The 12,424-nt window shown below is 38.1% G+C and overlaps 1 protein-coding gene across 3 annotated transcripts in view; it reads left to right on the top strand.

Moving 5' to 3' along the window:
• PDE4B (phosphodiesterase 4B) overlaps positions 1 to 12,424 on the top strand; it is a 124,213-nt gene that overhangs the window by 94,058 nt on the left and 17,731 nt on the right. For all 3 annotated transcript variants that reach the window (XM_057717196.1, XM_057717188.1, XM_057717178.1), the window contains one exon: positions 12,211 to 12,304. In XM_057717196.1, the coding sequence (XP_057573179.1) occupies positions 12,211 to 12,304 (94 nt within the window). The remainder of the gene's footprint in view (positions 1 to 12,210; positions 12,305 to 12,424) is intronic.

Genomic DNA, 12,424 nt, shown 5'->3' with positions numbered 1-12,424 from the left:
GAAGGCTTTTGTCAGTTGGTGGTAATTTATTTTGGGTTTGTTTTATTTTGAAAAGTTCTCTGCAGTTCTGCTTGATTTGGTCATTTAGGAAATTTGTTGGCGTTAGGAGGTGCTTTTTATTTTTATAAATTTATTTACTGATTTATTTATTAGCTACGTTGGTTCTTCAATGACTTTCTCTAGTTGCAGCAAGTGGGGGCTTCTCTTCATTGTGGTGTGCAGGCTCCTCATTGCAGTGGCTTCTCTTGCTTGCAGAGCATGGGCTCTAGGCGTGCAGGCTTCAGTAGTTGCAGCACACAGGCTTAATAGTTGTGGCTCATGGGCTCTAGAGCACAGGCTCAGTAGTTGTGGTGCATGGGCTTAGTTGTTCCCGGCATGTGGGATCCTCTCGGAGCAGGGATCAAACCCGTGTCCCCTGCACTGGCAGGTGGATTCTCAACCATTGCACCACCTAGGAAGTCCCAGTGTTGGGAGTTTGATAGCTTATCCTGGTTTTGACCAATGCTAGGACAGGTAATGACTTCACTGGTGGGCACAGCACTATTTGAAGATGAAAAAAAATTTTTTTTGCATTTTCAAAAACTTTAAATTCATGGAACGTGCTTAGACTATCCAGTATCCTTTTGCATACCCATTTGATTGTGAGAAGCTAGAGACTTTCTGATGGGGCACTAATGAGATGGACTTTAACTCCTGCTGTAGATAGCCCAGAAGGGTCAGTTTCACTGGCCAGATGCTACGCATGCACCAAGGTGAAAGGGCACAGTGCCCTCCCTGCCTTAGCCCCTGTCCATTGAGATTGCTACTGCTGGCTTGATTCTGTAATTGAGTCAGAATGATTTAGCTAGATCTGCATTTATTGATGCAATGGGTATGTTTTCCTTGGCCAGGGCCAGTACATTACTTGTGTTCTTGACAGGATGAACTGCCACTGAATTTCTCCCTGCTATATTTTAACACACTTAGGATCTAGTTGTGCAACATTTATTTGCATCTTTCTTACCAATTGCATGGGAGCTTCCCTGATAATATAAGTATAATTTAATTTCAGAACATTCATTTTATTTTGCTTGCAATAATTAAAAATACTCCTTTACTAATAATCTTATTTTGTATATTTGAGGCATTAAGGTAAGGTCATTGTTGAATGCTGCATAGTAAAATAGTAAAATTTTCAAACTGAGAAAGGTCATAAATTTCTTTTCAGAAAAGGCTTTTCAGGGCCCTTGATAAATCCTAAAATAGGAGAACTTCACCAAAAGAAAACAAACAAAACATGAACCCTTGGGCAAGAATGGATTCTTTTTTTAAAGTAAGATAAATATATTGAGTTAAAATGAGTAAAAAATGAGCTTTTTCATAAAAACAATGAAGAAGGAGGAGATATTAATAAGGAATAATTCAGGAGAGACCATTTTTTTTTCTTTGAATAGTTTTCAAATGTAACTACATGAGCCAGGACTGCACTTTCCCAAGAACTCTGGTTCTTCCTGAGGGAACATTAATTATGGGGCAGTGTAGAGATTTTTAAGGCCCAGTTCTTCAGTTACAGCTTATTTGCTCTCAGAGCTTCCCGTGGTACCAGCATAGCACATTACATAAAGGGCCACTTTCTTTAAGTGCATAGCTGTTTGTTATTTTTGTGTTCCCAGATCCAAGATAGCATGGTAAGGAAATCTACCTGAAGAGCCCTTTGCTCCTTACACAGCATTCTCACCTGTATTATCTCATCTGATGCTCACCAAGAGGAAAGTATTATTATATCTCCATGTTCAATGTGAAACCAAGATGCAAGCTGTGCCCAAGACCCTTAACCTCTAAATCATGATGCTTAGAATCAAATCTGTTCTCTTTGCTTCAAAGTCAAATGACTTAAAAATAATAACTAAAGGGAAATCCACAGGGCAATTTATTATATTCTTCTATGACTTGCTAACAAAACATACAATCATACAATTTTAAAGCTACAGCTCAACCAAGCCTCCTTATTTTTCAGCCTGCAGCTTAGATGTCATCTCTTTGGAGACGTCTTCTCTAATTATCCTAATTTAGTAGCTTATTTGTTTTACAATTTACTGTCACAATTTATGATTTTTGACTTTTGTTGTTGTTGTTGTAGAACTTGGTTTTTACTAATCTCCTCCCTTTGACTGTAAGGTTACTGATGACATGAATAGTGTCTACCTTGTTCATTATTGTCGTTCTGGCATTAAGAATATAGATATGTGGTAGGCATTCAAATAAATATTTGTTGGATCAATTGCATGAAGACTCGGAAACATAATTTAATTTGTTGAGGATCAACTATATGGTTAGTGGCAAATCTATTAGAACCCAAGAATCCTGTTTCCTTTTTCACTGTACCATGCTACACATAGGTGCTTCCCATGACCAAGTCTAGTTTTTCTAATTGTTAGCTTTGATGAGAAATCCTCCTCTGGTTCACAGTGACTCTTCAAAATACCCTCAGAAGTAGCAAAGGCTGCACCAGAGCCCTCTCCCAAATTTAATTAGATGACAGAGAACGATGTCTTGGGGACACATGTTCTTTCCTTGTGAGCAGAAACACAAAGCACATTTTTCTTGCTTGGTTCGACAGTGGGGTATTCGGCTTACCTTTCCCTTGAAAAGTCTACATCCTGTGGACAAGAATCTAAGCTCTACAGAGACTGACAATAGCCATTGCACACTCAGCTGAGAGCATATTTGTGAACACATGCTGTGTCTAAAACAGTCATTTGCTATATCTGTTGTGTCTGGAGCATAGCAGCTTAGGCATTATGCCATCATTTGGTTGTATTTTTCATTCCTGACACATTGCTGGTTCTCCTCTTATCCCTACCCTGGCCTCATATTCAGTGAATTCAGATGTGCTACTGGATTGACCTCAACTGTGGAAATCTGAGTAAAATATATACTTGGTGCAGTTATCCTTATGTCAGGCAATCTGTGGCCATTCATGGCTTCTGGTTAATACATGCAGAGTTTTAAAGTCTCTTAATTCTAGGAAATTGGCTAAGTCATGAAATCATGAAAGGCTAGATTTGAAACAGCTGGACATCTCCAAAGTAAACTTTTTAAAGATATGGCTTTAACACAAGGCCATTTTGAGTTACAGCTTCATCTGACAGGCTTCATCTATCTTTCTGGCAAATCTGGTTTACACTCCTTAGACTGATGAATAATCTAAATGTCAACCAGTGAGCCAGAACTTCTATGAGTAACTCATGTGTCACATCATCTATGTGACATAGTGCTGCATCACACCTGCAGCAGCGTATCAGGGGAATTCTGTAGTTAATTTCTTGTCAACAAGGAAAAGAAAAGAGTTTAGGTGCTGAAGAGCCAACTGAAACCTCCACCCAGATGCAAACCAAGTGGAAAGGTGCCAGGAGCTCAGATTCTTTTAAAATTCAGAGACAAAACTCAGTTTTAAGTACAAATTCTACAAACATCTCTGACACCTTGCCAACCATTGTATATATATATTGTTTCTAACCTTCCATTTTAAAGATAGAAAAACTTAGTCTTCAAGAAACTCAACAACTTGCCAAGTTTCTCAGTCTAATTTACAATATAGGATTTTATTTTCAGATCCAATTGTATACTCAGCTGATCCTATGTCATGCTATTGTGATGTTGGGCCTGCTGTTAAAGTCTTATTTATGCTGTAAGACCCCACTGGTAAGGCCATCCTGTATTCAGAACCCCTTCTACTTCATGTATAACCTATGCATCTAACTCTGAAACTACTTTTATAAGCCTTTCAGGCACCCAACAAACCTGTACATCTGGGAGTGCACTGTTCTGCAAAGCATCCATCCATCTCTTCTAAATTTTGGTAGCTAATAATAGAAAAAACAAAACGGAAAACAAGTATAACTATCTTTTTTGAGGATAAAATTCCTTAAGACTACTGTATTCATCCTTTATAGTTTAAAAATATGTTTAAAACTCTAACCTATGGTAGATTCTTCTCAATTTGCCAAGGACGTATTCTAGCATAGGGATTACCAAAATACCAAAACAGATAACATATATTTATTCAGAGAAGAAAAGAATATTTCTGTGTAGCCCAGGGATTTTCTTTATTTATTTGATGGTCCCTAGAGTTGATCTTGAAAATTTCCAGACTAGGGGCCTGTCCCAACCCTGGGAAACTGCAAATCCAGAAGCAGTGATTCCCAGGGCAGGTTTTGAAGCATCCCGTTGTCTTTTATCTCAAGGGGTATATGCAAGTTGCTAGCTGAAATCAGTATAATTAATATTAAACACAATATATGCCACATATGGTTTTTAAAAGGGGTATAGTAGTAATCTCAAAAATCAGCTATGGTAGATTTTTATGGCTGCAAAAATATTGGAAATTTTAGTAAGGCAATATTTAACGCAGGATTTTAAGCAACCCAGGAGATGTTACAGGATAAAATTGGAAATCAGTTCTTAAAGAGAATCATGACCAATTTTTATGGGGTTATGAAAAGAACATAGAATGTTTGGGGGATGATTTTCCTGTTCTGCGGTATTGCTTTCAAGATAAATATGAAGGCCCTTACATCAGTTGTATCTCAGTAAAAGTTCTTAAAGAAAAAAATAAAGATACCTTGTATAGTGAACAACAAACAAACAAACAAAAAAGATAAACATAAAGGCCTTGAAGCATAGGTCGTATTTTCCACTGGTCAGGAGAGGGCACTAAACTGAAAGATCCTTGGGTCTGATACATGGTAAGATTTCTAATTTTAAAAATGTAACAAGTTGTAGAACCTCTGGCTCTGAAAACATTCAAAAGAAACCTTAGTCTTCTGCTTTGGGATTGCATTAACATCCCATGGCTTTAGAGCTGGCTTAAAAACTTGAGATTAAATATTAGCCATGATGCACAGAAAAAGTTGTAGAAGGGCTTAAATGGAAAAACAAAAGAGTAACTAAATAGTGTACCTTGATTCCTCGATTTTTCTCGTTGCTACAGTGATTTTTGTCATCTGTAGAAAAATAAAGCCTCTGCTGTATTTAATTATCAGGCCAGCATCCTAAATCTGCCATAGTACCTTTTGGGGGGCCTGTCACTATTAACAACCATATTAAAAGGGAAAGGTCAAGTACATAAAATGAAATCATGAAGCTTCAGTAACAGTTACAGGTGTTTCTCATCAGAAGGAAAGACTTCTGTCAAAAAGAACAAATTTGAATATTTTAAATTACCTAAAAATATACAGTACCTCTAAACCTTATACATTATGAGTGTATGACTTTGAAACCCATTCTCTTTAAGGGATATTTAGGAAATGTAATATCTGGGACATAGTCATACTAAAAAGAAACATTTGTTGTTTATCTGAAATTTAAATTTAACTGGGTATCCTGAATTTTTATTTACTGAATCTAGAAACACTACATATGTGAATAAAACATAGTTTATACATATATATACATATGTATTTATAGTTAAAATACACAGTGAAAATATAAGTCTTTGGGTATAAATAGTTATGGTGTCTTTTGTCTATTTAATTGTCTCACTGCAGCAACTCTCAGCGTTAGGGAAATGTTAGTTCATGAGAAATTTCTCTAAATATTTTTATGGAGGTTCTTTTGAGTCTAGGAAAAATCAGTTTTTTAGCATCCCAATAATGTGTGCTGTATCTCCTCTTGAAAAATTTCCAGCAATTCTGAGAAAAGCAGACAGCAGCAAAGAGTATAGATAGACAGATGGGTAAGAAGGAACACGTACAGTAATAATTTTGAGAATTGTTCAAGACCTAGTCTCAAGTTGTAAAGCAGTTATATTCAAAGTCACGTTTAAATTCTTTTGATTGTTTTTCAGTTCTCTGTATGAAAGCACTAATGGTCTGTCCCCACCTTGAGTTTTAAATGTCACTTGAACATATACTAGTCCACTAACCAGCAAATGGAATTTACTGTATTTTAGCTTCATCATAAAAGCCAATGTTTTGTTACAGAGTTATGGTAGAGGTGTCCATGATTGTTTTTCATTACATATTTATTGTGGATTATTGCATCACTGGACAGTTAAGAAGAGAATCACTCAATTCTAATATGTTTAGATGCATTTCTTTCCGATCTGGCACATGGACCTAACTATATTCCTTGGAGCACCAGCAGAACTTGTCTGCTAGGAATGCCCCAGCATGAAAGTATATAGTTTCTAGTTAAGTAAATGGCAGGTTATTCCTTTTTTAACCCCATTACCAACTCAGTTCAATTTCGTTTGCCTCTCAAATAAGACAAACATGTCATTAAAGAAACTGGACATCAGGTTTCAAACAGATGATAGAGTTCATAGGGAAAGACAAAAGGAAACCAGAGATGAGATGCACATTGTCAGATAATCTGACATGTTAAGAGCTGTGGAAATTGTGTTTGCTAAAGGGGTTTAGAAAAAGTACACTATATTCCTGTTGTTATTGTTGTTTAAACCAGATATTGCAAAGGAAGTTGTAGGTGTTTAGGAATTCGAGTCCTTCACTTCTTTGGGTCTTCGTTACTTCCCATGTAAAAATAGGAATATGGAAGAAGTAATTTTTTAAAATCAGAAAGAACCTGAGAAAGTCACCATTTTATAACTACAGAAACTGAGCCCCGAGTAGTTAATTCATCTTACCCAAGACCACACATCTCGTTAGTGCCAGAGGTAAGAGACGAGCTTGCCTTACTTCCATTTCTCACTAAACTGGGCCACTGCAGTTTCCATTCCTTCTACCACTACTAGCATTCTGTGATTTCAGGCAGAATTTTCAGCCCCTTCGCTTTTTCTGATGCCTGGGAATTCTTATGGAGTTATGACTAACAAAGTGTAAAATATGAGTCAAAATTTAGTCCCTAATAAAGTCATTGTGACTTTAATGACTTTGGCAGTTGTTTCATGCTGCAAAAACAGGAAGATCTCACACAATAAGGCGCCTGTCTCACAGATGGGCTTCTGCGCAGACGGCCACCCACAAGGGTGACTCCTGGGGCTGTCTTCCTCCCTGGGGTACCTTTTTTTCATCTGCACAGTTTTCATCTACTTACTACATCTTAAGGTTATCAATGAGAGGAAAGTGCCTGCTTTATCTAGTCTTTGGTAGGCTGAAGAATATTTTTGATCACTAAAGATTCAATCTTAAGTGATTTCCAGGTCACCCCCTAACAAGCCCAGATTAGTCTTTAAAGTAGCTCTTTTATGTGCTTGATACTAGTCCCTTGTAGTATTACTCTTCTACATGGTTATTCTTAGAAAGATAGAATCACCAAGTTTTAGAACCAGGATGAATTTCTGAGATTATTCTAGTCCAGCCTTCCTGTGTGATTAATTTAACTAAGAACTTTTCAAGAGAGTTTCTAACTTGCCCATGGATCTTTGCACAAAGACCAAACTAGTCCTCTGATGAGAAATATAGAAAAATGATGAAGTGTTCCATCACTTCAGGAGAAATTGGCTCAGACGAAGATATTCTCTGTGTGTACCATTGAAGCTAAAGAAAAAGTGAAGCCATAAAACAAAATGTTTATATCAGGTGTAATTGAATTTTAGCTTTTGCTTTTCTATTTGTTTTAAATAACTTCCCTCTAGTAAAGGCAGCCTATTCAAAAAAATTAACCTATGATTTTATAGAGAAGATATATGCCAGGCAAACAACATTGTCATTTAAATAGAGAATGATATCTTTTTCCCTTTTCAAAAAAAATAACTGTAATTTCTGGCAGTGTTCATGAGTCTAGAGTTGGGCGTAAGCTTAAGGAAGCATTGGAGGAATTTGTATTACTAAGGGTTCATTCACAAACCTTGCTTGTCTGTGTTGAAAAGGAGCTTTGGCCATTTCCTCTGGGGACATTATTTCTAGGTAAGCTCTAACAGGGTTTTCTTGTGAAGGCAGATTCTTAACAGGAAAATAGGATCTGTGTACCTTAGGTTGTAGAGACACATTTATCTTTGAAATAGTGTGCTCCTGTTTGTGGATTTCTCTACTGCATTTGATAAAGTAAATAGTGTCTATTCCCTTTCAATCCTGTAACTCCTGAGGCCACAGTTTCCCTCAGGAGCTATTTAATCTCCTTATCTGGACTGAACACCCAACTTGATAAGAAGACGGGGAGATTCCAAGGGTCTTAGAATATAAAACTCCGGAGGGATAATAACCACGTCTCTTCCTTTGTTGGTGACTTATTCTTATGGACTGAAGCATTTCCGATTGGGGTTGTTTTTCTCAGTAGTGTTAAGAGAGTTTTGTTTTCTGGGAAATTTTGGTTGCTGGTAAATAATATGTCCAGACTGTAGGAGGCTGCCACAAAATTTATCATAGAGTCTTGACAGGTTTGGGCTGAGATCCTAGAGTCATGCATCACTTTCATTTTGTATATGAGAGCTAAGGTGACTTCACCAGACTGTCATCTGTTATCAAGAGCTGAGAATGAAAGTCTAGATTGTCTACTACATTGTAGCTGCCTCTGGCTCTACAGAAACAACTCCCACCTGGGAATCAGACACTGAAAACCCCACTAAGCCAAGCTTCCCATCTCTCTCCCTGGACTTCACCTCAAACACAAGCCATTCCATTCCCTGATGTGTCTCATCACACAGGCCAGCACGAATCATACTAATTGGACTCTGCATTACTAGAATGTAAAAAATACCCCCTGTCTGCTCCTCCAAGGCCATGTCTGCCTTCCTTAGTTTGTACAGAGCCCAATATAAGTGGACACTTCATAAATGGTTTATGATGAGAGCAGCGATTACCTTAGTCAGTGTGGTTGGACCCTCCCTTATGGAGGAGGAAAGCCAAAGGCTGTTGCTAAGCAACATTTAAAGGACTGGGCTAGTTTCTGACACTAAGTGACCTCCATTTGCATACTTCATCATGTTTTGTGTTTTATGGTTGCCTTAAGATGACTTTGGGGTTTTGGTGGCATTGTCATGCCCTTAGCAAAAGGGTCGTAGGAGAACTAAGTAAGCCATGAGAAGGAGAGAGGTAATTTTTACCTGTTAACTACTTACATGAGTTGGCTGACCCTTCTGTGAGCTCTGCAGGAAGGGTGAGGGGTCTGGTTTATTCTCAGCCCTGTAGCTTAGAGCCACCTCCCGGTTCCCACGTTGGAACTGATTGACAATGTATACCGATAGGATCCTGTGGCAATGGGAGGTGATAGAAAAAAAGTAAGAAGAAAAGTCTTTCCTAGCCTTTCGTGATTGAGTTTCTACGCTGCTCCTGTATTCTGAGCTGAGGGGCCAATACGGCTAGGAAAGAGTTGGCCCCACCCTCCCCAGCCTGTTCACTGTTGTGGTTAACAAGGGCATGCCCTAATATATCTGACTATTTCTACTAGGACGAAAGCTGATTAAAAGCATGAAAAGTGTTTTTTGTTTGTTTGGGGGAGTTTTTGGTTTTTGTTTTTGTTTTTACTGTTATGTCCTCAGTGCATTGCTTGGCACATTTTGGGTGTTCAGTAAATATTTATCAAATACATGAGATGAAATGGCGTTATTCAACTAGTACAAGCCTGATTGACTCCAAAATCTTCCTAAGTATTTCCGAGAGACCAAAGGAACCAGAATGATTGCTTGAATGTTACATTTGGCTAAGTCTAGTACAGAGACATAATTTAAAAAATCGTCTGTCTCTATGCTTTCTACAAGATATTTTTTGCAACACTCCAAGTTTGCTTCTTTGCCAGAATTCAGCTGATCCATCAGAGCACAGAAACCTGTCTTTTTCAGCCTCTAAGTCTTTAGTATAAGTGCCTGTCTTTTGAGAACTGAAAATGAGAAGCTATTATGACTGAGCAGTTATGTCTTAAAAAATAGAGAGCTTAGAACTTACACGATTCACCTGGACTTCAAATTGCAGAGCGGTTCAATAAGTAAAACACACTAGCTGAGATGGTTAATTCAGAGATTTCTGGTGACTGTTATTAACATATTGTATCATGCGAAGACCCACACATACACCATGAGGGTTCCCCAGAAAAAGGGTGATTGTGCACATGCCTCTTTGAGGAGAATGCACAGAGCTGTGAGCCAGAGGACAGCAATCCTGACTTGCATTGGCTTCACCTCAGAAGGCCTCCTCTCCTGGGCACAGGCAGCAGCATGAAGGGGGCCTGGATGCTTGAAGTGAAGCCATTGTCTGTGCAGGATGCTCATTTGAAAGGGGAATGCCTCACAGGAAAGAGAGCCAATTGCGTGCGGGGGCTGTTGCCATGGTGCTTGGCTATTTCTTTAATGTGCTGTACTTGAACTCCTGGGAGTCCAGGGGTGGGGTAATGGAGGAGGGAGAAGGAGGGGAATAGGATGGGCCTGGGTAGGGAATCCCACTGCAGGGCTCTAGACTCAGTCTTTCTTCTTGCTTGTGATCTTTCTAAAGCTTACATGGTGAAACACACACACACACACACACACACACACACACACACACACACACACACAGACTATAGGAAAGACCTCCTCGACATGCTCCAGATTGCAAAAACAAAATAAAAATTAATTTAACTTTTAAATATTTCTAACATGAATTAGAAGATGTAACACTGAAATAGCAAAACAGCACAGTCATTCATAACCCCAAATAATTCTCCATTCATGCAGCAAATGATAGCTTGTATTTCCTAATGCACTCCAGATCCTAGATGGAAAGGTTAAATGTGTTTAATTCATTTGTCAAATGCAGTTTCATGCGCATATTAATGAGCTGATGGAGGGCAGAAAATTGCAATCTGTGTACGAAGTACTTTTAAAGTGAAATCAATTAATTCTAGTCCCATTTGTTTCATTGTGAAAGAAGTCTAAATGCACTGGCACGCCGTTGGTGTGCAAAAAATCCCCCCAAAAGCTAGCTTAAAAAATATTCTTGTATACTGAAGGCTTAGTTTGAAAACAGCCACAGTTCTAACTTTTCAATTTCTTTTTTAATGTACAGAAAGTAAAAGAATCAAACACACCATCACTTCAAAACCCTTAGAGAAGCTGAGCTCTGTGCGGAGGCTGCATCTGCAGTGGAGAGAGGGTTAAGAACACCTAGATGAAATGGGGGAGGGTACGGACTTCGGATTTCCTTAAATATTCATGGGGCTTCCTCCATTTTAATCTTCTTCTTTCAAAAAGATGGCTGTGTTTCCTGGTCTGGCGTCCCCTCAGGAAAGAAGAATTGCTCCTTCTTTGCATAGTTCAGTTGAGCAGGACTAATCTAGAATGGAAACCCCTTCGGCCACCAGGACTATTCATAATTCATAAGTGTTGCAAACCAGCCAGCCACATGCATTTGGACAGGCTCTTGCTCCTTCGTGCAATTCCTGATTTTATTTCTCTCTCTGCCAGGAAAGAAGCAGGGCGCATAGGTTTCTTGCAAGAATGGAGTGCGAAGATCAGCTCTGTTTGGATTAGGAAATGCTTTAAATTTTGGAGGCTTTGTCTTTCATAAGTTTTGATTATTTTACCACTGAATCTGCAAGGCTTTCCCGATCCTTTTGGGACTTCTCTCTCAGAACTGTGAATTTTTTCAAAGGGATTTGTGGATTGTGGCAAGGAGTGCATTCCAAAATGCCTGAGGCAAACTATTTGTTATCTGTATCTTGGGGTTACATCAAGGTGGGTTAATTTGATTCCGTTACATGTCTTCGATAGAATGTGAAACATTTACATGTGTATGTTTTCTGTGAAGTAGAAAACCTCTGTAATGATTGAATTGTGTTATCGCTTAGCCCACTGAGGCTCCTTATCGTGAAATAAGGGCATGTTACATTACATTGGATTTAAATAGACTGTGCTGTATTTTAACCCTATTCCTTTTACCCATCTCTCCTTTTAAAAGATGCTTATCTTTTCTTTTGTTTTCCCTTAAACTTTTTACATTTAATCACCTCTCACTATATAGGCTATTAACTCAAATTATATTTTAATTTCCAGTAAATGTATTTTAAACTGTGGTTACATTTTTAAGTGAAATTATCTTGACCTCTATTAAAATTCCTTTTCCTATGTTTACATCTTCAAAACAAATCAGATGTTAATTCTAAGAAATCTTAAGAAAACCTCTTTTTCTAAGGTGACGTTGGAATGATTTCACGTTAAGGGGGTATGGTATTTTTTAGAAATGGTATCATTTATCTAATGATATCTACTCACTCTCTTGGCTCTTAGTAAAGCTGGAAACATCTAAAATGATAATTTGCTATTTCGTAGGTGGCTAATGCATTTTTATTCTTTATAAACAGTTCAAAAGAATGCTGAACCGGGAGCTGACACACCTTTCAGAAATGAGCCGATCAGGGAACCAGGTGTCTGAATACATTTCCAATACTTTCTTAGGTAAGATATTCACTGGGAACGTGTCCCCTAACTGAGATTTTTTTTTTTTTTTTTTTAGTATACATTTCTGCAACCCATCAGAAATATCCCTATGTGAGTTTGGAATGGGATTGAGTCACA

Source organism: Hippopotamus amphibius, chromosome 1 (genome assembly GCF_030028045.1).
Source record: "Hippopotamus amphibius kiboko isolate mHipAmp2 chromosome 1, mHipAmp2.hap2, whole genome shotgun sequence".
NCBI lineage: Eukaryota > Metazoa > Chordata > Mammalia > Artiodactyla > Hippopotamidae > Hippopotamus > Hippopotamus amphibius.
The sequence above is the reverse complement of the archived record's forward strand: the minus strand, read 5'-3'. Positions and strand labels throughout refer to the sequence as shown.